The sequence below is a fragment of the Lepidochelys kempii genome, chromosome 20 (assembly GCF_965140285.1).
Source record: "Lepidochelys kempii isolate rLepKem1 chromosome 20, rLepKem1.hap1, whole genome shotgun sequence".
NCBI lineage: Eukaryota > Metazoa > Chordata > Testudines > Cheloniidae > Lepidochelys > Lepidochelys kempii.
In genome coordinates this window covers 26,685,633-26,710,193 of record NC_136399.1, presented here as the reverse complement: position 1 = coordinate 26,710,193, position 24,561 = coordinate 26,685,633, and the positions used below count along the sequence as shown (strand labels likewise).

General features: G+C 56.4%; 2 protein-coding genes across 3 annotated transcripts; both read right to left on the bottom strand.

Moving 5' to 3' along the window:
• Positions 1-2,916: 2,916 nt before the first annotated feature.
• ZGLP1 (zinc finger GATA like protein 1) lies at positions 2,917-14,429 on the bottom strand. Of its 2 annotated transcripts, XM_073319144.2 has the most exons (6): positions 14,023-14,429; positions 11,797-11,909; positions 10,271-10,364; positions 9,272-9,403; positions 8,659-8,889; positions 2,917-4,247 (listed from the first exon to the last, which is right to left on the bottom strand). In XM_073319144.2, the coding sequence occupies exons 1-5, from the start codon at positions 14,397-14,399 to the stop codon at positions 8,703-8,705; spliced, it is 903 nt and encodes a 300-aa protein (XP_073175245.1). In that variant the 5' UTR covers positions 14,400-14,429; the 3' UTR covers positions 2,917-4,247; positions 8,659-8,702. The 2 variants fall into 2 exon arrangements, with proteins under 2 accessions (XP_073175245.1, XP_073175246.1); XM_073319145.2 differs by lacking the exon at positions 8,659-8,889.
• A 5,025-nt stretch (positions 14,430-19,454) lies between these two features.
• FDX2 (ferredoxin 2) lies at positions 19,455-23,574 on the bottom strand. The gene is made up of 5 exons (XM_073318242.1): positions 23,456-23,574; positions 22,352-22,403; positions 21,409-21,515; positions 20,714-20,801; positions 19,455-20,231 (listed from the first exon to the last, which is right to left on the bottom strand). Exons 1-5 carry the CDS (start codon positions 23,556-23,558, stop codon positions 20,075-20,077), a joined length of 507 nt encoding a protein of 168 aa, XP_073174343.1. The 5' UTR covers positions 23,559-23,574; the 3' UTR covers positions 19,455-20,074.
• Between the last annotated feature and the right edge of the window lie 987 nt (positions 23,575-24,561).

The following is a 24,561-nucleotide window of genomic DNA, read 5'->3' as shown; positions in this document are numbered from 1 at the left end:
GACCCACAAAGCACGTGCTTAAATTTTCAGTACGTAGTCAAAGGGACGTGCATACACGAGGGCAGCAGCATTGCCTAATGGATGGAGCAGGGGCCTGGGAGTCGGGGTTCCTGGGCTCTGACGCTGGCCTGCAGGGTGCCCTTGCTGGGCCTCGGTTTCCCCACCTGTAAAATGAGGCTAATGCCGTTGCCCCCCTGTGCAAAGTGCTCTGGGGAGGAGACGTGCTAATTGCGTTTTGCTGCATCACCGGCACGAGTGGCATCTGTCGGCCTCCTCGTGTGCTGACTGTTAAGTACGGGGCAGGGCGCGGCGGGGGGCGGCACGGGGAGTGGAAGCTCCCTGCAAATAGGAGGGGGAGCTACTGAGACTGGCCAGGGGGCCAGCAGCCCAGGGCTGGGAAGGAGCTTTCCAGTTGCTCCTAAGTCGGTTCCTCTACGGGTGGTGCCCAGAGCCCTGCTCTCCCCCCACTGGCAGTAGCAGGTGCCCTGGGCACTGCTGACCCCCCGCCCCATCCTGGTGGTGGACACAGGCTCCTGCCCCTCCCGCACTGGACAGCGGGCCAGAGAATCCCACCTGCCCCCCCCCCCCCGGCTGGATCCATCTCAGGGGCTGCTCGAGCCTGTCCGCTACACCCCCTCGTCCGGCCCCCCGCCTCCAGTCGCTCCCACTCGCCTCGGAGCTCGCAGCCTCCTGCTTCCGGGACCATGTGATCCTTCTGACTGTTGGCCCGGGAAACATTCCTGTGTTTTGCTCTGGGGAGAGCCAAATAAAAAACGGTTGCATTTTAACAAGTGCCGGCTCCTGGCCCGGCAGGGCCTGCACCCAAGCCAGCAATGCACCAAATCGATTCCCCACAGCCTGGGCTAGAAAGCTGGAATGCCCTGACTCCAGGACCCTGTCTCCCGCCCCACCGTCTCCGAGCCCTGCAGCCTTCACTGTGTTTAACCTCACAATGCCCCAAGAAATGTAAACCCTACTGTAGAGATGGGAAACAGGCACAGAGAGGCTGGCCAAGGCGAAGCACTCTGTGTCAGCACCAAAGTCGGGCCAATGCAAGATATTCCCTCCCCTGCCTTGTCCCTCTGACTTGGCCCAGGTCATGGCACAACAGGGAATCGAACCCAACGGCTGCACTGGGAGTTTGGTTCCACGGCTAATCGGGCCGTTTGCGTTCATCCTTTTGCAGGCTGATTCTCTTTTAAAGAGAACCTGCTCTTAAAAATCCCCAATGGCGGAGATTCCACAGCCTCCCTGGGCAGTTTATTCCAGAGCTTCACCGATAATGGTGGGTGCTGGGCCCTTGTCAATCTGGTCCTGAGCTCTGCAAACTTTGGTCCTCAAGCACAGACTAGCCGACCAGGATTATTATTATTTACTAGTTGGCTGCTAACAAGGTGTGCTCCCATACCATGACAACTGCCCTACAATATGGTAACGGACAGGCCAACCCACCGGGCACTGACCCAGGGACCTGCAGGACCAAAAGCATCAGCTACTAGAGCTTGACCTAAGGAATCAGGGCTCCCCTATCCCCTACGGCTTGGGAGCAAGGGGGCCTGACCCGTGACACGCATTTGCCCGGGGGTTACACTGTGTTTATTATACAACATCACAACTCATCCCATAATAAATCCTGAAACCCCGGACTCTGAATCCCGCATTGGTCTCGTGCTCTGCACGTCAGAAGCTTTTCAGTCAATTCAGCCCAGCACTTGGGCATTCATTCGGTTTTAATTTTGACCTCAGTGGAGTTAAACCCATCAGTAAAGTCAGCCACACGCCCAAACGCTTCGCTGAACCAGAGCCTTAATAGCGAGCAGGAGCAGCACCACCAAGCAGCTTAAGCAAGAAACAGCGTAAACAGGAATCCCAAGGCTGGATCAGATCCAAGGTCCCTCTTGACCACTGTCTCATTTCCTAGAGTGCCCAGTCCAGATGCTGTATAGGAAGCTATAAGAACCGCCCCCCCACCCCCTCCCACAGTAGCAGATGTGAGATAAGCTGCTCCTGGTGTCTACTAGTTCGATTGGCTTAAACCCTGAAGCACAAGGTTCAAAATCCCTCTCAAAATCTGTGTAGCTAATTAGGAGAACTTTGGGTACTCTTGCTATCCATATAAATTTCCAATTCCCCTTTGAATCTTGCTAATTTTTTTGCCTTCTGTGACTTCCAGTGGCAGTGAGTTCCACAGACTAATCACACAGTTTGAAAAAGCATTTGCTTTCATCTGTTTTGAAGTGGGCTTCTTTTAACTGAACATCCCCCTGGCCCTTGCGTGATAAGACATGGGAGAGCAGAAACTCCCGCTCTCCTTTCTCTGCCCCACTCTTTATTTTATGTACCAACCTCACTTCATCGCCTTTCTGAGGTCAACACTTCTAAGCTTTCCACTCTCTTTTCATAGCGGGTCTTTTCCATGCCAAAGCAGGGACCAGTCCGTTCTCAGGGTTTTCATTGTTTTGAGAAGTTCATTGGCAGAATAAATCAAGCCCATAGTCACTGTCCAGAGACAGGAAGATAATGCCCCTGAGATGGGTTTCTCTAGTAATAGCTAATGCATCCAGCCAAGGAACATCGGAATTCACTGCCTCTTGGCTTCCTATTAAGGCCCTGACATGGCAAAGACCTTGACTTTAAGCACATGCTTAAGTGCTGTGTTGAATAGGGATGGGATTGCTCATGGGTAATGTTCTCAGAAGCAGCTAAGCCTCTAAGTCACTTAGGCCTAGCTCCTTTAAGGTGTTTAGGCATCTAACACCCATTGATTTCAAGACTCTTTTTGCCGCTTGTAAACCACTGAGACAGCACCTTGATTGGATTGAACCAGCTGTGAATAGGGGAGGCCTGGCTTTATATCTCCCGTGAGAAACCAACATGTCACATCAAAATTCAAAAGGGACGCAGGGAGTAGAGTCTTTCCATACACAGCTACAAGAAACCAGTTTTATTCTAAAGTGCAACCATTAGACTTCTGAACGAAAGCCAAAAACCCAACAACACTTGATCACCTTACACCAGATCTCTTCCCCGCATTGTCACCACATTGAAGTGCTTGAACATTTGTACCAGAAAGGAGAAAACATGGCAATTTTCATCCATATTTACAACTTGGCACATAAAGTGTGTGTGTGTGTGTGTGTGTGAACAATGTCACACTGCAAAAATAAATATATTATTTACACATATAAATATATCTAGATAATCATTTTGTACAAGAATGCCCCATAGGAACTATTTTACGTAACAAACTAATTGAGAATTGACATACATTTCTGAAATACATAACAAGCTAATGAAGGAGATAATAGCTATTCAAAAAGTGCAACCCTTACTAAGTTTAGTGCAACAAAACAAATGAGGTTCATATTAATTATCCCCAACTAACTTCTTGTTGTTTAGTTTTTTAAATTAGCAAATATAAAAGCTTTGAAGTCTGAACCCTGAATTCACTAAGTTTGCAAGTCTTAGTGTCTCTCCTTGGAAAGACATCAGCACGTTAACAGGAAAGCTCTTCATTGGGGTCTGTGAATGAATATTGATCTAAAACATTCTTAAACCCTTAACAAGGCTTCATTTCATTTTGAGCGGGTTTTTTTAAGCATTGCCAGAATCTACATGGTTGCTGGCACAGGTGCACATTACTATCTGAAGGGAGCTAATATTTTATTCTCCTTAACGTCTTTTGTTTTTTCTTTAACATCCAGAGTGATCTCAATTTTTTCTGGATTCTACATTTGCCCCATAAAAAGGCCTGACAGAAAGAGCCACGCTGCAGTGATCTATTCTACTGTCAAGGCAGGTTAGACCCAGGCCGTATCACTGCTGGCCAGGGTACCCTGGGGTCCGAACAAGCAGCCACCCACACTCACAAACACGGCTAGCCAGGAGCAAGCTTAAGATTCAAACTCTTATTTTCCCACCCCTTATTCAATCTCTAACAACTTCACCTCTGCAAAAATATGGGTTCATTTTCTCGTCCACTTCCCAAGTTGCTCACGCAAACCAAAGGCAGGATCGAACATTCCTTTTACAGAAAACAACAGCATGAGAGGAAGGGAAAAAAGCAACAACTGGTCTTAAAGGCAACTGGACTGAGCCAACGCTTCTTGCAAACCTCCGTTCAGACTGCAGGGCAGCGTTGGCCTACTGCTCACTCCAGCAGATACCAGCGCCCTCTGTTACGCAGCCCGCTGTCCGGCTAATAGCAAAGAGTCCTTGCTTGAGATTTAAGGAAGTCGTCGCATTTTCTAGAAATTGAAACAAAAGGAGCCTAATTCAATTATGTCCTTTAACCCTACAAAAAGAAAAGGAGTACTTGTGGCACCTTAGAGACTAACCAATTTATTTGAGCATGAGCTTTCGTGAGCTACAGCTCACTTCATCGGATGCATGCCGTGGAAACTGCAGCAGACTTTATATATACACAGAGAATATGAAACAATACCTATTCCCACCCCACTGTCCTGCTGGTAATAGCTTATCTAAAGTGATCATCAGGTGGGCCATTTCCAGCACAAATCCAGGTTTTCTCACCCTCCACCCCCCCACACAAATTCACTCTCCTGCTGGTGCTAGCCCATCCAAAGTGACAACTCTTTACATAATCAAGTCGGGCTATTTCCTGCATAGATCAAGGTTTTCTCACATCCCCCCCACCCCCATACACACACAAACTCACTCTCCTGCTGGTAATAGCTCATCTAAACTGACCATTCTCCAGGTTTAAATCCAAGTTAAACCAGAACATCTGGGGGGGGGGTAGGAAAAAACAAGAGGAAATAGGCTACCTTGCATAATGACTTAGCCACTCCCAGTCTCTATTTAAGCCTAAATTAATAGTATCCAATTTGCAAATGAATTCCAATTCAGCAGTTTCTCGCTGGAGTCTGGATTTGAAGTTTTTTTGTTTTAAGATAGCGACCTTCATGTCTGTGATTGCGTGACCAGAGAGATTGAAGTGTTCTCCGACTGGTTTATGAATGTTATAATTCTTGACATCTGATTTGTGTCCATTTATTCTTTTACGTAGAGACTGTCCAGTTTGACCAATGTACATGGCAGAGGGGCATTGCTGGCACATGATGGCATATATCACATTGGTGGATGTGCAGGTGAACGAGCCTCTGATAGTGTGGCTGATGTTATTAGGCCCTGTGATGGTGTCCCCTGAATAGATATGTGGGCACAATTGGCAACGGGCTTTGTTGCAAGGATAAGTTCCTGGGTTAGTGGTTCTGTTGTGTGGTATGTGGTTGTTGGTGAGTATTTGCTTCAGGTTGCGGGGCTGTCTGTAGGCAAGGACTGGCCTGTCTCCCAAGACTTGTGAGAGTGTTGGGTCATCCTTTAGGATAGGTTGTAGATCCTTAATAATGCGTTGGAGGGGTTTTAGTTGGGGGCTGAAGGTGACGGCTAGTGGCGTTCTGTTATTTTCTTTGTTAGGCCTGTCCAACAACATACTAATCCACAGAGGTCTCCCTGCCAACACTACAGAAAGAGGGATTCTAGATGGACTCCTCCTGAAGGTCGAAACAGCAGACTGGACTTCTACATAGAGTGCTTCCGCCGACGTGCACGGGCTGAAATTGTGGAAAAGCAGCATCACTTGCCCCATAACCTCAGCCATGCGGAACGCAATGCCATCCACAGCCTCAGAAACAACTCTGACATCATAATCAAAAAGGCTGACAAAGGAGGTGCTGTTGTCATCATGAATAGGTCGGAATATGAACAAGAGGCTGCTCGGCAGCTCTCCAACACGAGTTTCTACAAGCCATTACCCTATGATCCCACTGAGAGTTACCAAAAGCAACTACAGCATTTGCTCAAGAAACTTCCTGAAAAAGCACAAGATCAAATCCGCACAGACACACCCCTGGAACCCTGACCTGGGATATTCTATCTACTACCCAAGATCCATAAACCTGGAAATCCTGGGCGCCCCATCATCTCAGGCATTGGCACCCTGACAGCAGGATTGTCTGGCTATGTAGACTCCCTCCTCAGGCCCTACGCTACCAGCACTCCCAGCTACCTTCGAGACACCACTGACTTCCTGAGGAAACTTCAATCCATCGGTGATCTTCCTGATAACACCATCCTGGCTACTATGGATGTAGAAGCCCTCTACACCAACATTCCACACAAAGATGGACTACAAGCCGTCAAGAACACTATCCCCGATAATGTCACGGCTAACCTGGTGGCTGAACTTTGTGACTTTGTCCTTACCCATAACTATTTCACATTTGGGGACAATGTATACCTTCAGATCAGCGGCACTGCTATGGGTACCCGCATGGCCCCACAGTATGCCAACATTTTTATGGCTGATTTAGAACAACGCTTCCTCAGCTCTCGTCCCCTAAAGCCCCTACTCTACTTGCGCTATATTGATGACATCTTCATCATCTGGACCCATGGAAAAGAAGCCCTTGAGGAATTCCACCATGATTTCAACAATTTCCATCCCACCACCAACCTCAGCCTGGTCCAGTCCACACAAGAGATCCACTTCCTGGACACTACAGTGCTAATAAACAATGGCCACATAAACACCACCCTATACCGTAAACCTACTGACCGCTATTCCTACCTGCATGCCTCCAGCTTTCACCCTGACCACACCACACGATCCATCGTCTACAGCCAAGCTCTGCGATACAACCGCATTTGCTCCAACCCCTCAGACAGAGACAAACACCTACAAGATCTCTGTCAAGCTTTCTTACAACTACAATACCCACCTGCAGAAGTAAAGAAACAGATTGATAGAGCCAGAAGAGTTCCCAGAAGTTACCTACTACAGGACAGGCCTAACAAAGAAAATAACAGAACGCCACTAGCCGTCACCTTCAGCCCCCAACTAAAACCCCTCCAACGCATTATTAAGGATCTACAACCTATCCTAAAGGATGACCCAACACTCTCACAAATCTTAGGAGACAGGCCAGTCCTTGCCTACAGACAGCCCCGCAACCTGAAGCAAATACTCACCAACAACCACATACCACACAACAGAACCACTAACCCAGGAACTTATCCTTGCAACAAAGCCCGTTGCCAATTGTGCCCACATATCTATTCAGGGGACACCATCACAGGGCCTAATAACATCAGCCACACTATCAGAGGCTCGTTCACCTGCACATCCACCAATGTGATCTATGCCATCATGTGCCAGCAATGCCCCTCTGCCATGTACATTGGTCAAACTGGACAGTCTCTACGTAAAAGAATAAATGGACACAAATCAGATGTCAAGAATTATAACATTCATAAACCAGTCGGAGAACACTTCAATCTCTCTGGTCACGCAATCACAGACATGAAGGTCGCTATCTTAAAACAAAAAAACTTCAAATCCAGACTCCAGCGAGAAACTGCTGAATTGGAATTCATTTGCAAATTGGATACTATTAATTTAGGCTTAAATAGAGACTGGGAGTGGCTAAGTCATTATGCAAGGTAGCCTGTTTCCTCTTGTTTTTTCCTACCCCCCCCCCCAGATGTTCTGGTTTAACTTGGATTTAAACCTGGAGAATGGTCAGTTTAGATGAGCTATTACCAGCAGGAGAGTGAGTTTGTGTGTGTATGGGGGTGGGGGGGATGTGAGAAAACCTTGATCTATGCAGGAAATAGCCCGACTTGATTATGTAAAGAGTTGTCACTTTGGATGGGCTAGCACCAGCAGGAGAGTGAATTTGTGGGGGGGGGTGGAGGGTGAGAAAACCTGGATTTGTGCTGGAAATGGCCCACCTGTTGATCACTTTAGATAAGCTATTACCAGCAGGACAGTGGGGTGGGAGGAGGTATTGTTTCATGATTTCTGTGTGTATATAAAGTCTGCTGCAGTTTCCACGGTAAACATCTGATGAAGTGAGCTGTAGCTCACGAAAGCTCATGCTCAAATAAATTGGTTAGTCTCTAAGGTGCCACAAGTACTCCTTTTCTTTTTGCGAATACAGACTAACACGGCTGTTCCTCTGAAACCTGTCTTTAACCCTACAGTTACTATGACTGTTCCCCGTTCGAGCTCTAGGGATGAAAAGGGCTGGATCTGAGGCAGGCATCCATCGTCATGGGGAAGTGTGTGCATTATAGCGGCATGAGAAGACCCCAAGTGAGACTGGGGCCCTGTTGGGCCGGGTGCTGTACAAATGTAGTGCAAGAGACACTCCCAGCCCCAAAGAGCAGGAAACAGAGGCCTTGAGAGGCAACTCAGCGGAGGTCAGTACAGAGCCAGGCCTGGAACCCAGAGCTCCTGACTCGCTGGCCACTGGACCATCCAGCACCCAGCTGACTCTTGTTAAAGATGCACTGAGAGTGCAGAGAGAGACAGAGGTGCAGGATGGACACATTTCAGAGTGTTCAACCTCCAAAATACTTGAGACCAGGCCAGAGTAGGGAGCTGGGAGAGGGAGGGATGACAAACCACTCTAGAACCAGTGCTACTGGGAGAGCTTGTTGCACTTAACTACAATCAGCCACTTCCCTCTTGCTAATCTGAGCCCCCAGCCTGCCCCGGCTCTTTCCAACTCTGTCACTTTGCTAAACGAATGCAGGCAAACGCTGCAGCAGAAAACAAATGCAACACAACAGAGAGAAAAGCCAGCGAAAGACATGTGACAAAGGAAGGAGGCTGGTAACATGTTTAAATACCTGGTGCATAAGGCAACCTCTGGCTGCAGACGTGTCCAGCTGTGTCAGGTGTGCGTTGTTTCTACTTGGAGGCAATTCCTTCCTGCCTCACAACACACATAGAGGGCAGGACTCATCTCTTCCAGCAGGGCCAGGGAAGGAGGGACACACACACGCGTGCACACACTCCCAAAGTACAGAGAGGATGAGAATGTTTCTACTGCAAAATAACTTCTTGTAGCAAAATAATATCTATTTTCCAGGGGAAAAATATCTCCAATAAGTGAAACTTAACATGTGGGAAGAGCCAGTACAAGGCTCCCTGCTTAAATGGAACAAAAGTCCCTAGATTTTGTTCTGACTCCCTGCAAAAGGGTAAATTTCACCTTCAAAGCACAAACTAACTTCACTGTAACCAAGAGCTGCCTCCATGGACACATTTAAACCATTCACACCTTCCATTCCCCTTCACTAGGGTAAACAATTTCACTGGATCAGATCTGTGGCTTCCACACCCCAACTTGTCTGATCAAAGGCTCTGGAAGGGGAGCAGGGGTTAATTTTAAAATAAGGATGTTGCAATTCAGCCAAAGCTGTTCCTTTTTTAAACATAAATAAATAAAATGGGAATGACCTTTTCACGGTTCTCTGCTGGGCCACGGCCACGCGCAGTCTGTCTCCACAGTTAGAGCAACGGGAGTAAGGTTTTCCACTTTTCTTCGGGATATTCCAGCAGCGGAAACATCGTATCCTGTACTTTTTGTACCTGGGGGGGAACGGGGGGGGGGAATCACTTGGTTCAGATAATTACATTTTTAGCCAAAAGTGGAATAATCATTTTATTTCCCCTTAGTCTTTTGAAATGTTCCCTCTGCTTAGAAGGGGAATACTTAGGGTGGAATTTATTTAGGAAAATGCCTTGGGCCAAGTTTTTTGGAAATGGGGCCCAGATTCTCAAAGGTCTTTAGGTGCCTTGAAATCAAGAGGAGTTAGGCAACTTTTGAGAATCTGGGCCTGGGTTCAGGTCTTAAATCCATATTTAGGGGCCTTGCCAGCCCCAAGTGTCCAAAACCTACGAGTCAGCAGACCCTCAAAAAAATCAAGGGGTTAGCTTAAAAATCAAACAAACAAAAAATAAAATGTTGATTTTTTTTGTAATTGCTGTCAGGCTTCAGAGCCTTTATATGGTAGACTAGGGTCATGTTTTCAGCTCTGTCATTTTTCAAAGTTTAAAGCTTTTTTTCTGAACCGTTTTTCAAAAATTAAAGCTTAGTGTTTTGGGTAATCACATGACTCTGGGAGATGGAGCTTCCAGCAAAATACCAGTTATGGCAAGATTCCCAATAAGATCATGGGAGCCGGCAATATTGATTTAGGCACCTAAATAAGAGCCTGGCGTCACTGCCATCTTACGCCAGGCACCTACCCAGTTTTAACCTAAACTGCTGCATCAGTGGGAACTGCTGGGTGCTCAGAACGTGGAAACAAGCTGCTCGTTTAGGTGCCTGAATACAGGAATCTAACCTCAGTCCTGCAAACACTTACCCACATAGTTAATTTTGCACAGACCTTGGCCTGGCCCTTTTGTGCACAGTTTCAGAAAGCAACATCAGCAGCACGATGTCACAGGTACCTGATGCCACAAGCATTGCAGAGTGGGGTGCCGTCCTCAGCAATCCTCCACAGGGGAGTTTTCCTCGTCTGGCAGGACGCGCAACACTTACTACCTAAGGAACAGACAAAGCTTCAGACGTGGGCTGCGTTGTGGCTTTATGGCGTAGTTTCATGGAGTTTAAGGCCAGAAGGCATCATGCATTGAGTGCAGGGACTTCACTATGACCTATTGACACCCCTTCCGGCCCTACCCTTCTATGATTAGATCATCTAGCCTGACCTCCTACCTGCCACAGGCCATTACATTTCACCCGTTTATTTACCCCTATATTGAGCCCAATAACTTGTGTTTTGCTAAAACACCTCCCCAGTCTGGATATAAAGACCTCATGAGATGAAGAACCCACCACTTCCCTTGGTAGTGTTTTTCCAATGGTGAGTCACCCTCCCTGTTAAGAATTTGTGCCTAATTTCTGATGTGCCTTATGTCACAGCAAGACAAAGCAACAGCTCTGGGTGTATTAAAACCACAATCCCCAGGAACTGGAAAACAAGTGAAAGGGCTTAGAGATCTATTTATTTTCTGGTGGATAAACATGATTTTAGTTTGTGGTGTGGCAGAAGAAAAGGAAAATAAAGTCACAATAGGTACAGTACCGTTGCGACTTCATTTTGTCATAGCTTTTCCTATCAACTGTATCTCCAGAACTAACCCTATAATTAAATAACACAGCTACAAAACCAGTGTCCAGTCATACAAGTACTATTGTGCTTACAACCATAGAGTATTGCCTGTTGAAAATTAAGGGGACTGCTCACAGCAGTAAGTTCTACACCTGGTAGTAAGTACATATGAGAGGAGGCACTTCAGTTATAAAAGCCCAGATCCTCCGTTGGCGTAAATCAGCAGCAGACACCTCAGAAGGTTGTGGAAGTGCCTTCACTGAAGGTTTTCAAAAGGAGGCTGGATAGCCATCTCGGATGGTTTAGACACAACAAATCATAGAATCATAGAATATCAGGGTTGGAAGGGACCTCAGGAGGTCATCTAGTCCAACTCCCTGCTCAAAGCAGGACCAATCCCCAACTAAATCATCCCAGCCAGGGCTTTGTCAAGCCTGCCCTTAAAAACTTCTAAGGAAGGAGATTCTACCACCTCCCTAGGTAACGCATTCCAGTGTTTCACCACCCTCCTAGTGAAAAAGTTTTTCCTAATATCCAACCTAAACCTCCCCCACTGCAACTTGAGACCAAATCCTGCATCTTGGCAGGGAGTTAGATTAGGTGACCCTTGTGGTCCCTTCTAACCCTGTGGTTCTGTGAGTCTATGGCTGCTCCTTGGAGTTATGTCTGACTTCCACCAGCTAGGATCTGGCTAGACAGGGATTTAAGTGGAGTATACATCTTAAGCTGGGCTCTGCACAGGACTGAATTTCTCCCTGCAATAGGAGAATCAGACCCAGTATCAGTATTTATAGCTGCCCCAATCATTTTAGAGTGTTACCATTTGATAGTAAAGGTTTCTGTTTCTGAAAAGCAACATACTCTGGACAGAGAGGGAGCCTTGATCCTCCTCAGAACTGCTGGCTCTGCAGAATTCTCTTGTTAAAGAGATTTGCCTTGGATTTGGGTTACGGCTTCTTTTCCCATACATTGCACTGCGGACAGATTAGATGAGACCAATTTTACCAGGTTGTGACATTACTTTCAAACAAACAAACCAAAGAGCAAAAACCAGTGGAACATCATTAAAAAAAAATCTTCCTCCCAAACCAACAAAAATTAGCTACCGAGGGTCAGATTTTCCATCTGCTTGTTGGGCAATCACGGATACCCAGCAAAGTGGCACAGAATGCCCCCAGATCAGCCTGTTGTGTTTTACAGCCTCTTTCCACTGGTGTCAATGACAGTACAAGGTGCAGGACAGAGGAACTGCCATGATGGATCTGACCTACAGGCTGCCTAGTAAGGGGACAGCACAATAGAGTCATAGATTATGGCAGATGTGGGGTAATCTGCCCCCTATGTGGTCTCATCCTAACCCCTAGTAATTAGGGATTGATATAGGACCTAAGGCAGGAAGTTTAATGTCTCTTCCAAAATGGTTATTAGCACTAGCGGTTAGTACTCTGGAGATCCTTATTATCAATATAGTGTCCAATCCCTCTTGGAATCTTGCTAAATTCTTGGCCTCTGTGACCTCCCATGGCAATGTGTTCCATGGCCTAGTTACATATTGCATTTGAAAAAGTATTTCCTATTCTCTGTTTGAATTTGCCAGTTTCTGTTTTCCTTGAATGTGGCAATGGCAAATCAGGCCCCAGCTATCTAAGGACTGAGGGGGAGCTGTTCAAAAATACCTGAAAGGATTTAGGCACAAAAGTCCCTTTCAAAAGTCAATGGAACTTGTGCTCCTAAAACACTTGGGTGGCTAAAAAACACCTCTCCCTCAATACCTGTCCGAATGTGGATTTTCAACATTTCCCTGTATCTCTACAGGCTAAAGGAGGCTGAAAACAGAACCAGAGTGAAGTCTCTTTTCTTCTGCTTCAAAAAACTTTAAAAGGAGTTTGGTGGTTGTATTTTGACAGACACTTTAGGAAGTGGGAGAAGACCAGACTGTCGTACGAGATATTACTGGAAGAGACAGTAAAGCTCATGCTCCAGGGCTTAAACCACCTCTCTCTGATAGAGACTTAAAGTGGGGAGCAGATTATCCCACAGCTACTACTGCAGGGCTCTTACACCTGCCCTTGAGACAGCTGGTGGTGGCCACTGGCAGAGACTGGATCCTGGACTAGATGGGTGTTGGGGCTGAGCAGGTCTGGCAATGCCTCTGGTCCTAAGTCAGTTTCTACTGGCTGCAGTTTAAAGTGCCAGAGAACAGACGATTTCCCAACCCCAAAAATCAGATCACTATGTAAGCGGAAAGCACTAGAGGAGAGACAATGGAGCCTTTCCTCTGCTGGGATGGGGAAATGACATCATTTGTGTTATGATTACACACTGTCAGAGTGTCAGGACAAATCCCAGCTCAGTATCTCTGACCCCCTCCCGCCGCAGAAAGGGGATCCCTACACAGAGCTGGACAGGTCCCCAGTATCCAAAGGCTGGGGGGGGGAAGCTTGGAGGAGAGGTGGCAGGAGTTGGGGCTGGAGTTCCTCGAGCACCTGGAGAAGACACAGACACATACACAATAAACAACCATAAATCAAGGAACCTGCCCTCTTTGGTGTGACACCCTTCCTATTGCTTTCAGTACCTAGATACCACAGTGACTGGCTCGCCACAACACGTGATAGGAGAGAGCTCCCTAGAGAGAGGGTGTGTGCATGGGGAGGGATGGCTAAATAGTGGGTGTGTATGGGGAGGGATAGATAGATAGATAGATAGATAGGGTGGATGGGGATAGAGGTGGTGGATGGGGATAGATAGATTAGGTAGATGGGGTGAATGGGGATGGGGGGTGGATGGGGATGGATAGATAGATAGATAGATAGATAGATAGATAGATAGATAGATAGATAGATAGATAGATAGATAGATAGATAGATAGATAGATAGATGGGGATGATGGAGATAGATCGATCGATCGATAGATCATGGGCCTGTTTGGCAAGTGGATGGATGGATAAATCCTGGGTGTGTACAGGGGTAGCTAGCAAGCTAGCTCTGGGTGCCTATGTGGGTCCTTTAGACAGACAGAAAAGCCATGTCTCCCTTAGCAGAGAGCCAGTGATCAGTGCCCGCGCCGTGGCAGGAGCCCTGTACCTGCTGTACTGTGGGCGGATGAGGAGCTGGTACTCATCGGAGCTGCCTTGGCAAAGACACAGGCGCATGCAGAGGGTCACCCCCTGGAAAGAGGGGTCTCGGGCCTCAGCGCTCCGGCTGGGTGCGGGCTGCTTGCGGGGATTTCTCCTCCTGCAGCCTGGCTCAGGCTGGCTGGGGCTGCCGGCCCCTGGCTCCCAGCTCCGCCCCTCCTGCCCGGCCGCCCCGGCCTCTCTGGAGGGGTTGCCATTGCAGTCTATGGGGAGGAGGCAGGGGGACATCGTTTGGGGCCCTGCCCTCGTCTCGGGGCGGCTGGCGGGGGCCGCCGCGCCGGACACCAGATGAGAACAATGCAGGCTGATGAGACTCAGGGTGTCCATGGGGCTGCAGGTGCCCAGGGAAGCGAGGGGGCTGGCGCCGGCCTGGGGCTGCGGGGCGCTGCGCCCTGGGCGCACGGCTGGCCCCGGCGGCGGCTGCGCCCTGGGCGCACGGCTCGGCTCCTCCTGGCCCCCCGGCGCCTGGGGCAGCCGCTGGGCGGACTCCTGCAGGAAGCTCAGGGCGCTGCTGTCGGGGACCTGCAGGCAACAGGCCATGGTGGGCAGGGGCTCCGGGCGGGGGCGCCCCGCGGGTCTGGGGGAGAGAACAAGGGCGTTAGGGGGGCGGGGCACCCAGGGGCCCGCGGGAGGGGGGACAGGGGTCAGGGGCAGCTCCCCACTCAGCCCCCCCTCGGGCAGGTCCCCCCCCCCGGGTTCTGATCACTCCCCCCTCCCCCGGGGCAGCTCCCCACTCAGCCCCCCCCGGGTCAGCTTCCCCCCACCCCGTCCCCCTGGGGTCTGATCACTCCCCCCTCCCCCGGGGCAGCTCCCCACTCAGCCCCCCCCGGGTCAGCTTCCCCCCACCCCGTCCCCCTGGGGTCTGATCACTCCCCCCTCCCCCGGGGCAGCTCCCCACTCAGCCCCCCCCGGGTCAGCTTCCCCCCACCCCGTCCCCCTGGGGTCTGATCACTCCCCCCTCCCCCGGGGCAGCTCCCCACTCAGCCCCCCCAGGGTCAGCTTCCCCCCACCCCGTCCCCCTGGGGTCTGATCACTCCCCCCTCCCCCGGGGCAGCTCCCCACTCAGCCCCCCCCGGGTCAGCTTCCCCCCACCCCGTCCCCCTGGGGTCTGATCACTCCCCCCTCCCCCGGGGCAGCTCCCCACTCAGCCCCCCCCGGGTCAGCTTCCCCCCACCCCGTCCCCCTGGGGTCTGATCACTCCCCCCTCCCCCGGGGCAGCTCCCCACTCAGCCCCCCCCGGGTCAGCTTCCCCCCACCCCGTCCCCCTGGGGTCTGATCACTCCCCCCTTCCCCGGGGCAGCTCCCCACTCAGCCCCCCCCGGGTCAGCTTCCCCCCACCGAAGCCTGATCACCCTCCCCCTCCCCCCGGGGTCTGATCACCCTCCCCCTCGGCAGCTCCCCACTCAGCCCCCCCGGGCAGGTCCCCCCCCGGGGTCTGATCACCCTCCCCCTCCCCCGGGGCAGCTCCTCCTCCTTCTCCCCCCGGCAGCCCCCCTCCCCAGGGGTGGCCCCCCCTCAGCCCCCCACTGGCCCCTCCCAGCCCCCAGGCTCAGGTCCCCATCGACCTGCCCCCTCCCCGGCCTGGGCGCTGCCGGCCTCGGGATCCCGCCCGCAGCCCCGGCCAATGGCAGCTGGAGGCTGCGGCTCGCGAGCTGCCCGCCCAAAACAGCCCCGGAGCTCGCGCCCAGCTCGAGAGCAAGCGCGTGGGGCCGATCCGGATCCCCCCCTCCCCACGGGGCAAGCGCGTGGGGCCGATCCGGATCCCCCCTCCCCGCGGGGCAAGCGCGTGGGGCCGATCCGGATCCCCCCCTCCCCACGGGGCAAGCGCGTGGGGCCGATCCGGATCCCCCCCTCCCCACGGGGCAAGCGCGTGGGGCCGATCCGGATCCACCCTCCCCACGGGGCAAGCGCGTGGGGCCGATCCGGATCCTCCCCTCCCCACGGGGCAAGCGCGTGGGGCCGATCCGGATCCCCCCCTCCCCACGGGGCAAGCGCGTGGGGCCGATCCGGATCCCCCCCTCCCCACGGGGCAAGCGCGTGGGGCCGATCCGGATCCCCCCCTCCCCACGGGGCAAGCGCGTGGGGCCGATCCGGATCCCCCCCTCCCCACGGGGCAAGCGCGTGGGGCCGATCCGGATCCCCCCCTCCCCACGGGGCAAGCGCGTGGGGCCGATCCGGATCCCCCCCTCCCCACGGGGCAAGCGCGTGGGGCCGATCCGGATCCCCCCCTCCCCACGGGGCAAGCGCGTGGGGACGATCCGGATCCTCCCCTCCCCACGGGGCAAGCGCGTGGGGCCGATCCGGATCCTCCCCTCCCCCCGGGGCAAGGGCGTGGGGCCGATCCGGATCCCCCCTCCCCCCGGGGCAAGGGCGTGGGGCCGATCCGGATCCCCCCCTCCCCCCGGGGCAAGGGCGTGGGGCCGATCCGGATCCCCCCCCTCCCCCCGGGGCAAGGGCGTGGGGCCGATCCGGATCCCCCCCTCCCCCCGGGGCAAGGGCGTGGGGCCGATCCGGATCCCCCCCTCCCCCCGGGGCAAGGGCGTGGGGCCGATCCGGATCCTTCCCTCCCGCGGGGCAAGTGCGTGGGGCCGATCCGGATCCTCCCCTCCCGCGGGGCAAGTGCGTGGGGCCGATCCGGATCCTCCCCTCCCGCGGGGCAAGTGCGTGGGGCCGATCCGGATCCTCCCCTCCCCCGGGGCCGATCCGGACCCTCCCCTCCCCCCGGGGCAAGTGCGTGGGGCCAATCTGGACCCTCCCCTCCCCCGGGGCAAGTGAGTGGGGCCGATCCGGATCCCCCACTCCTCCGGGGCAAGCGCGTGAGGCCGATCCGAATTCCCGTCCCTACGGGCAGGTGCCTGGGGAGGAATCGGATCTCCCCTCCCTCCTGGGAGGCATGTCCATGGAACTTATCCCGATTCCTCGTCTCTTCCCCCACTCCCCCAGGGGACGGGTCCATGGGGCTGATCCGGATTCCCCCCGCGCGAGGGGAGGGGTGGGCGCCCAGGGCTGACCTGGCTCCCCGTCCCGGGCTGGCCGGGCCCCGGGCCGGGCTGCCGGGCTCTGGCTCCAGGCAGGGCGGGGAGAGCAGCTGCTGCAGGAGGGAGAAGTCGGGGGGGTGCCCGTCCAGGAACAGCTCCCCCTCCATACGCGGGCCGGGAGCCTCGCTGCGGGGAGCGGCCGGTGCAAGGAGCAGCCCCAGCTGCGGGGACTTAACCGGACACACCTGGGCAGCGGGGCCCTCGCCCTATAAGAGCCGGGAGGGCCGGGGGGCCTAGGCTGGCTGCAGCAGGAGGACTGGGGGGGAGGTGGAAGGGGTCTGGCCGGTGTATAGGGACAGGAGGGGCTCTTATGTCTATTTGTGCTGGTACCAGGGGTGCTGCCGCGGGGGGGGGTTAATGTCCACCTGCCCCCCCCAGGGGCTGCAGTGGGTTTGCAGCTGGGCAGGGGCCTGGGCTTGTCTAGCTCTGCCAAACCCTGAACCTGCTGAGGAGCCCAGAGCTGCTCCCCCAATACTAGGGGCAGGTGCTCTCAGCCCCATCTAGCTGGGGGAGACCCAGACCCCCCCCACCCCCGGTGTCCAGACCTGGTCTCCCCCTTGCCTTGGCTGTGGATGGTGAGCGCCACCCGCCTAACAACACAGCCCCTGCCTCTGCTGTTCCCTGCCCCCCAGTCAGTGGGGCAGCCCCAGATGCAACCTGGCAGGTGAGTGAGTGCTGTGTGTGACCCCCCCAGCTGTGAGCACTGGATGGGGTGGTGGTGGGGACTCCCCCTGGGTACTGCTGTAGTAATGCCAAGGGTGAATTTGCTCCCCCCCACCACCACTCTGGCCTGTGCTTTGCAGGGGGTCCAACTAGGTGCTCCCAAGGGTCCCTTCTGGCCTGGGGGTCTGTGCATACAGCCAGGGCCCCGCTGGGCCTGGGAGCCCCTCGGGCGCTTGGTGCTGCATGTGGCAGAGTGGCTGGATGGGCCCGAGGCCACAGCAAGGGAGCTGGGGCTTGGTTCAATCCCTGGCTGTGCCATTGCTGCCCTGGGTGGCTCTGGCGAGTCCCGGTGTGTCTGGGTCCCCATTCCCTCTGTCCTGGCTCGGGGTGAGCTCTCTGGGACTGGGTCTGTGCTGTACCCAGCACGATGGGGCCCATCAGACCTACCATAATACACGCAGTGAACAGGGGAAGAGCTGCCCTGGGGCAAGTGCGTGGGGCTGATCTGAATTCCCGTCCCTACGGGCAGGTGCCTGGGTTTCAGGTCTCCTGCAGGCTCCGGGTGCCTGGCTTGGCAGAGCTGGGCAAGATGAATCACACAGGGCTGGCTCTGGCATCCCACCCCATGCCGGGGAGCCCTAGGAGGCTGAGCAGCTCCTGGGGACTCAGCTTGGTTCCTGCTGGGTGAATGACCTTGGGCTCAGGAATCCAGACTGTCCATGGACTGAGTCTGTCGGGTCTCAGACCAGCTGCCCTACCAGTGCCAAACCATGCAGGGTGCTCACTGCCCCGTCAGGACACAGAGCTACCCGGGGGCTGGAACATTCCCGCTGCCCCAGGCAGGAGACAAAGTGACCCTGCAAATGCCACCAAAGCTAAAAGGCTTCAGGTCAGATCCCCCGATGACTTGCTAAGCTGCTGTGGCTGTTCACAGCCCCCTAGACCAACCAGCTTCCCAGTTCTTCCCCACAGTGGGGGCTGGGTGGCGAGATGGTGCAGCAGAAACCAACTCTACCAGTTGTGCACATCTCATGGGAGGGTGGAGGCCGTTCCAAAGGGCAGGGGCACTGCCCCCATCACTACAATGGAGCCACCTCTGGGGCGGGACACAACAGCTGTTTTGTCAACCAGACAGCAACAGTTTAGCAGAGTGGGGGTGCAGCTGGGGGCAGATGCAGTATCCTCTCTTTGCAGGAACCTAAAATAGTCAGCACCTGGATGGGCGTCCGGCTTGCAAAGCTGGTTCCTGGCTTTCAATGGGATCTGGGGCGTCTGGCAGCTCAGCTCCCCTTAAGCACCGATTCCAAGGGAGGAGCGCAGCAGCAGCCGCCAGCTGTCCTGGGGCTCCCCCCAGCCCAGCCAGCGCCTGCATGTCCCAGTAAGACACCTGCTGGCAGTGTGTGCGCAATCTGGCAACCCCCTCGTCTTCCCTGGCTGATGTTCGCCCACCTCCCTGTGCTCCATGGGGGGCTGCGGAAGGGTCTGGGTTCTGCAGCTGCCTGTGAACCGCTGAAGCCCCTCAGTAGTGGCACCAACAAGGGGTAAATCTTGTGCCACTGACCCTCAGGGCAGCTGTAGCTATTGCTTGGCTCCTGCTGGAAAGCGCGGGGCTCTCTGCTCCCTACTGCGCCCCTGTGGCCAGTCCCAGGCCTGTGGGCTGGGGAAGAGAGCAGGCAGCGCGTCATACAAACGTGAGCTTTAATAATAAAATGTGGCTGCGGGAGGGGCGTTGGCCCTGATCCCGAGGTTACAGCGTGACACTGGGTGATCCACAGCGACCAGCCCAGAGAATGTGCTGCTTTGGTCCCTGCTGTCCCACGTCAAATGGCACAGAGAACGCACCAAAGCTCCTAATGCATATTAAAGCACGCCATGAGAAACGGTGACCTCCAGACAGGAAGAATGCAGAGCACCCCCTGCTAGCCCCCCACATCCTGCCCTCCTTCTGCTCCCTGGGACGGGCTGCAGGATTTGGTAACCAACACCAAAAAATGCAGATTCCCTGAACAGAAAAGATAGGGCTGTTGTATGGCCCCACGTCACCTCTGGGGCTGTGAGCAAAGGTGCTGAGTGGGGGGCTATTCTAGCATCTTTGCTTCTGACATCCCCTCCCCACCTCGGCCTGTAGGAAGCTCAGGGCTTCACTCTGGGCCTATAAAACTAACCCCTCCCCGCACCTCTCCGTGTCACCAGCAGTGCTGCAGGCCCCCAGGGGGAGCCTTCTCCAACCAGCCCCCCTTGCTTTGGGCTCTATAAGGCCCAGCCCCAGAGCCGCGGGCAGCCCAGAGACTCCTCCAGCCTTCAGTGGGGCTTGGGAACATGGCCATCCACATAGAAGTTCCTGGTGATTTTGGGCAGGGTGAACTCCACCCCCTCCAGCTCTTTGGTGAGGATGATCTGACAGCCGAGCCGGGAGTTCTCCTGGAGCTGTGGGGCCAGGTCCAGCATGTCTTCCTCCCTAGGAAAGCCAAAGAGACAAGGGTGAGCCTGCAGGGCAGGGGGGCGTTCGCTGGCTGGCAGCATTCTCCAGGCTGACTGCAAGGGCCTGTTTCCCTGAAATGCAGCAGCTGCTGCTGTGGGGGAGGGCAGCCGCCCTGCAGTATTGCAAAGGGAAAGAACAGGCTTGGGGCTAAAACATTGGGCCCCAGGAGCCCTGGGTTCGAGTCACAGCTTCGGCAATGCCTGCGGTGACCTGGGGGAGGCACTGACTGGCTCTGTGCCTCAGTTTCCCCCACTTGTAAAATGGAGATAATTCTTCATTGGTCTGTTCAGACTATGAGGGGCAGGGACGCCACTGCTGCACCCAGCACACAGGGGGGCCGCTCTCGCTCACTTGGCACTCCTGGGGGAGGAATACAGTGTTTGGCTCTTGCAGAACCCTGCCCTCCTGATGGGGGCGGGGGGAGGGGCAGCAGGGCCCAGGCACCCAGAGGCTGTTACCTTTCGTCAGGGGCAGGCAGCTTGTCCACCAACTCCTGGCTCACGTAGACGTGGCAGGTGGAGCAAGCCAGGGAGGCTTCGCAGGCGCCTGGGAACATAAGAGTGGAAGGTCAGGGTGAAGACAAGGCCCCTGCAGTGGAAAGGGGGGGGCCTGAGCTGCCCCCTGGGAGTAGGGGGAGCCCAGCTGTGTGTCTGTACAGTGAGGGCCGACTTCCCCATGGAACAAACAGGATTCTACTTGAGTCTCTCACCTCTGACCCCTCCCGCTGGCAGCTCCCCCCTCCTGTCCCTGGGCCCAGCTCTGGGACACCCTCCAGCAGCCTGCCTGTCTCAGGGCCCCTGCTCCAAACGGACCCACTCTGGATTCTTGGGCCTCCCTCTCATCCTCGGCCTCAGCTCCTGCCGGCTCCTATGGGGAAGAGGAGTCCGGCTACAGGGAGGGATGTGCGAGGACAATGAGCTGGAAGAGTCATGGGAGGAGGTGAGATAGAAGCTACAGCCTTGACCCTGCCCTGCCCCTTCCCACCTCCCTGCACCATGCCACCCTCTGGGGACTTGGCAAATCCCCTGAAATGCAGGGAGCGGCAATGAAGAGATTCCAGTGCTCCCGTGCCCATAGCGGACCCACAGAGCTGTCTGCGTCCCCTATTATCTGCCACCCAGCATGGGGGAGGGGAGGGCAGAGCGGCACAGACCTTCCAGTTCAATGTTGTGCCTCTGGGCCAGGCGGAGCACATCCTCCCCCACACGCCCCTGCACGGGGATCCGGCGCCCGGAACGGTCAATGAAAACCACGTTCACTCTAGAGGAGGGAAAGGGGGGTGTTGGGGAAACACAATGAGATCCAGCGACCTCCTGGAACCTGCAGCCACTGGAAGATGGGGGCTAGCAGGATTATACAGAGTGACTGGATCCAGGGCTGCTGACTGGGGTGGGTGGGGATCAGTTCTCGGGGCACACATAGCAAACGTCAGGGAAGCCTGCGAGCCAGCTGGAATGGCACCACAAGGCAATCCTGGTGCTTCTCCCTTCCACCAGGGCGATTGACAAGCATTAGCCACGCACCTCCCAGCCACAGATTGCACAGTGCATTACAGAGCAAGGTCAGGGTCATCCTAGTCATGTGACAGGTGGGGAAACTGAGGCACAGAGCAAGCCAGAGACTCGGCCAAGATCAGCAGCAGAGCTGGGAACGGAACCCTGGTCTCCCGAATCCCAGTCCAGCACTGCACCCACATGGCCATGCTGCCACTCTTGTAGGGCTATAGAGTCCCCCAGGAGCCCATTCACTGAGCACCCCTACAGAGGGTCAGGGGCAGGATCTGGAAATATCATTTGGATACATCAGTGTTCACATCCACCTGGTGAGGGAGGCAGATATGATCCTCGTTTTACTGACCAGGGACAAAGAGGGGAAGTGAGTTGCCAGAGGTCACACAGGGAGTTGGTGACTAGGACCCAGGCATCCTGCACCCCAGTGCTGTGCTCAGCCCACTACTATCCCACATCCTTCTGGACCATGTCTGGCAGCCTCTGAAAACAGAGACCATCCTGGTTGAGGAAGCAGCGTAAATCCTCCAACGCAATGGCTGTGAAGAGGGCCTGAGCTTAGTCCCATCCGCGGCTCCTGGTACTCACACATCGCCCGCGGGCTCTGCTGTGCAGCTCTCATCTTCCGCCTGGAACACCCCTGGGGAAAACACATTGCAGCCCAGGTCGCATCACTCCCCCCCAGGGCCTTTCAGCCCCACCTGAGCAGGGCAGGAGCTTGAAAGCACACGGGGCCCAGTTCAAATAGGCAATGGACGGAATGAGCGTCAGTCTCAAGCCCATATATACATCGGGACCATTAATCCCAGCTGGACTGAGACCTAAGGGCATTAGAAGCCGGATTCACACTGACCGGGAGCGGGGAGGGGGTTGCGTCCTGTAGGCACCCAACGCATTTCACGCAGGCTCCCGCAGAACAAGTCCAGCTGGAAACCGCAGCCTTGTCCCCAGCCGGGATCGGCCCCCGTGCACGCCCCATTGGCTCCAGCACTGTGCGACTGGCACGGAGGAGGGTCAGGCCGGGTTGCGATCACGCCCCACCAGGGTGAAGATGAGAATTTGGGTCCCTTTGGTGGCTCCCCAGGTGACATGAGTCTGGTGGGTCTCAGCCCAGTTCACAGGGGTCCAAGCCCCCCCCCCGGCCCCATGGCAGCTTCAGCAGGGAGGCCCAAGGCGGGGCCGACCAGAGGCTGAGCCTGCTTCCCCCCAGGCCTCCGCCCGCCCGCGGCTGGGAACCACCAACGGGGGGGATCCCGCTCGGGGGGGCCGCCCCCCTCTTCTACTGCCTGGGCCCCCAACGCCGCCACCCCATAGAGACCGGGGGGAGCTGGGCAGCCCCCCGGTTCCCAGCCCCCCCGCCCTCACCCCCCCGGCCCGGCCTCCCGGTTCCCGGCCCCCCCCCCGCCCTCACCCCCCCGGCCCGGCCTCCCGGTTCCCGGCCCTCACCCCCCGCCCTCACCCCCCCGGCCCGGCCTCCCGGTTCCCGGCCCCCCCCCCCCCCCGCCCTCACCCCCCCGGCCCGGCCTCCCGGTTCCCGGCCCCCCCCCGGGCTCGCCCCCCGGTTCCCAGCCCCCCCCGCCCTCACCCCCCCGGCCCGGCCCCCCGGTTCCCAGCCCCCCCCCGGGCTCGCCCCCCGGCCCGGCCCCCCGGTTCCCAGCCCCCCCCCGGGCTCGCCCCCCGGCCCGGCCCCACCTGCCGTGCGGAAGCCCCGCCCCAGGCGGAGCCGGAGCCCCCCGGCCGCCCCCAGCATCAGGCGAGTCACCGACCCGCCACCGCCGGCCACGGGGGCCGCCATGACACACGTCACGTGATCCAGGCCGGAGTCAGAGGTCACGGGCGTGGCTGCTGAGCCCGGGGGAGGGGCTGGGACCGGGGGGGGAGGGCCCTGCTGGGGGGCGAGGGGCTGGGACCCAGAGGGGCGCAGGGGGGCAGGGCCCTGCTGGGGGGTGAGGGGCTGGGACCCAGAGGGGCGCAGGGGGGCAGGGCCCTGCTGGGGGGTGAGCGACTGGGACCCAGAGGGGTGCAGGGGGGCTGGGAGGCAGGGCCCTGCTGGGAGGCGAGGGGCTGGGACCGGGAGGGAGGTGGGGGGGGCAGGGCCCTGCTGGGAGGTGAGGGGCTGGGACCGGGAGGGAGGTGGGGGGGGCAGGGCCCTGCTGGGAGGCGAGGGGCTGGGACCAGGAGGGAGGTGGGGGGGGGCAGGGCCCTGCTGGGGGGTGAGGGGCTGGGACCAGGAGGGAGGTGGGGGGGGCAGGGCCCTGCTGGGGGGTGAGCGACTGGGACCCAGAGGGGTGCAGGGGGGCTGGGAGGCAGGGCCCTGCTGGGGGGTGAGGGGCTGGGACCGGGAGGGAGGTGGGGGGGGGCAGGGCCCTGCTGGGGGGTGAGGGGCTGGGACCAGGAGGGAGGTGGGGGGGGCAGGGCCCTGCTGGGGGGTGAGCGACTGGGACCCAGAGGGGTGCAGGGGGGCTGGGAGGCAGGGCCCTGCTGGGGGGGTGAGGGGCTGGGACCGGGAGGGAGGTGGGGGGGGCAGGGCCCTGCTGGGAGGCGAGGGGCTGGGACCAGGAGGGAGGTGGGGGGGGGGCAGGGCCCTGCTGGGGGGTGAGGGGCTGGGACCAGGAGGGAGGTGGGGGGGGGCAGGGCCCTGCTGGGGGGTGAGCGACTGGGACCCAGAGGGGTGCAGGGGGGCTGGGAGGCAGGGCCCTGCTGGGAGGTGAGGGGCTGGGACCAGGAGGGAGGTGGTGGGGGGCAGGGCCCTGCTGGGGGGTGAGCGGCTGGGACCACAAGGGAGGGGTGGGGGGCAG

Bases quoted from the DNA above. Each gene is read 5' to 3' on its own strand.
- ZGLP1 (XM_073319144.2), bottom strand. From the start codon at position 14,399: ATGGACACCCTGAGTCTCATCAGCCTGCATTGTTCTCATCTGGTGTCC. The intron at 11,910-14,022 runs GTACAGGGCTCC...ATCTGTCCGCAG, and splicing joins ATCCGCCCACAGTACAGCAG to TGCAATGTATGGGAAAAGAA. The intron at 9,404-10,270 runs GTACCTGTGACA...GTTCCCCCCCAG, and splicing joins TGCAATGCTTGTGGCATCAG to GTACAAAAAGTACAGGATAC.
- FDX2 (XM_073318242.1), bottom strand. From the start codon at position 23,558: ATGGCGGCCCCCGTGGCCGGCGGTGGCGGGTCGGTGACTCGCCTGATG. The intron at 20,802-21,408 runs GTCTGTGCCGCT...TTATGTTCCCAG, and splicing joins GCACAACATTGAACTGGAAG to GCGCCTGCGAAGCCTCCCTG. The intron at 20,232-20,713 runs GTAACAGCCTCT...TGGCTTTCCTAG, and splicing joins CTGCCTGCCCCTGACGAAAG to GGAGGAAGACATGCTGGACC.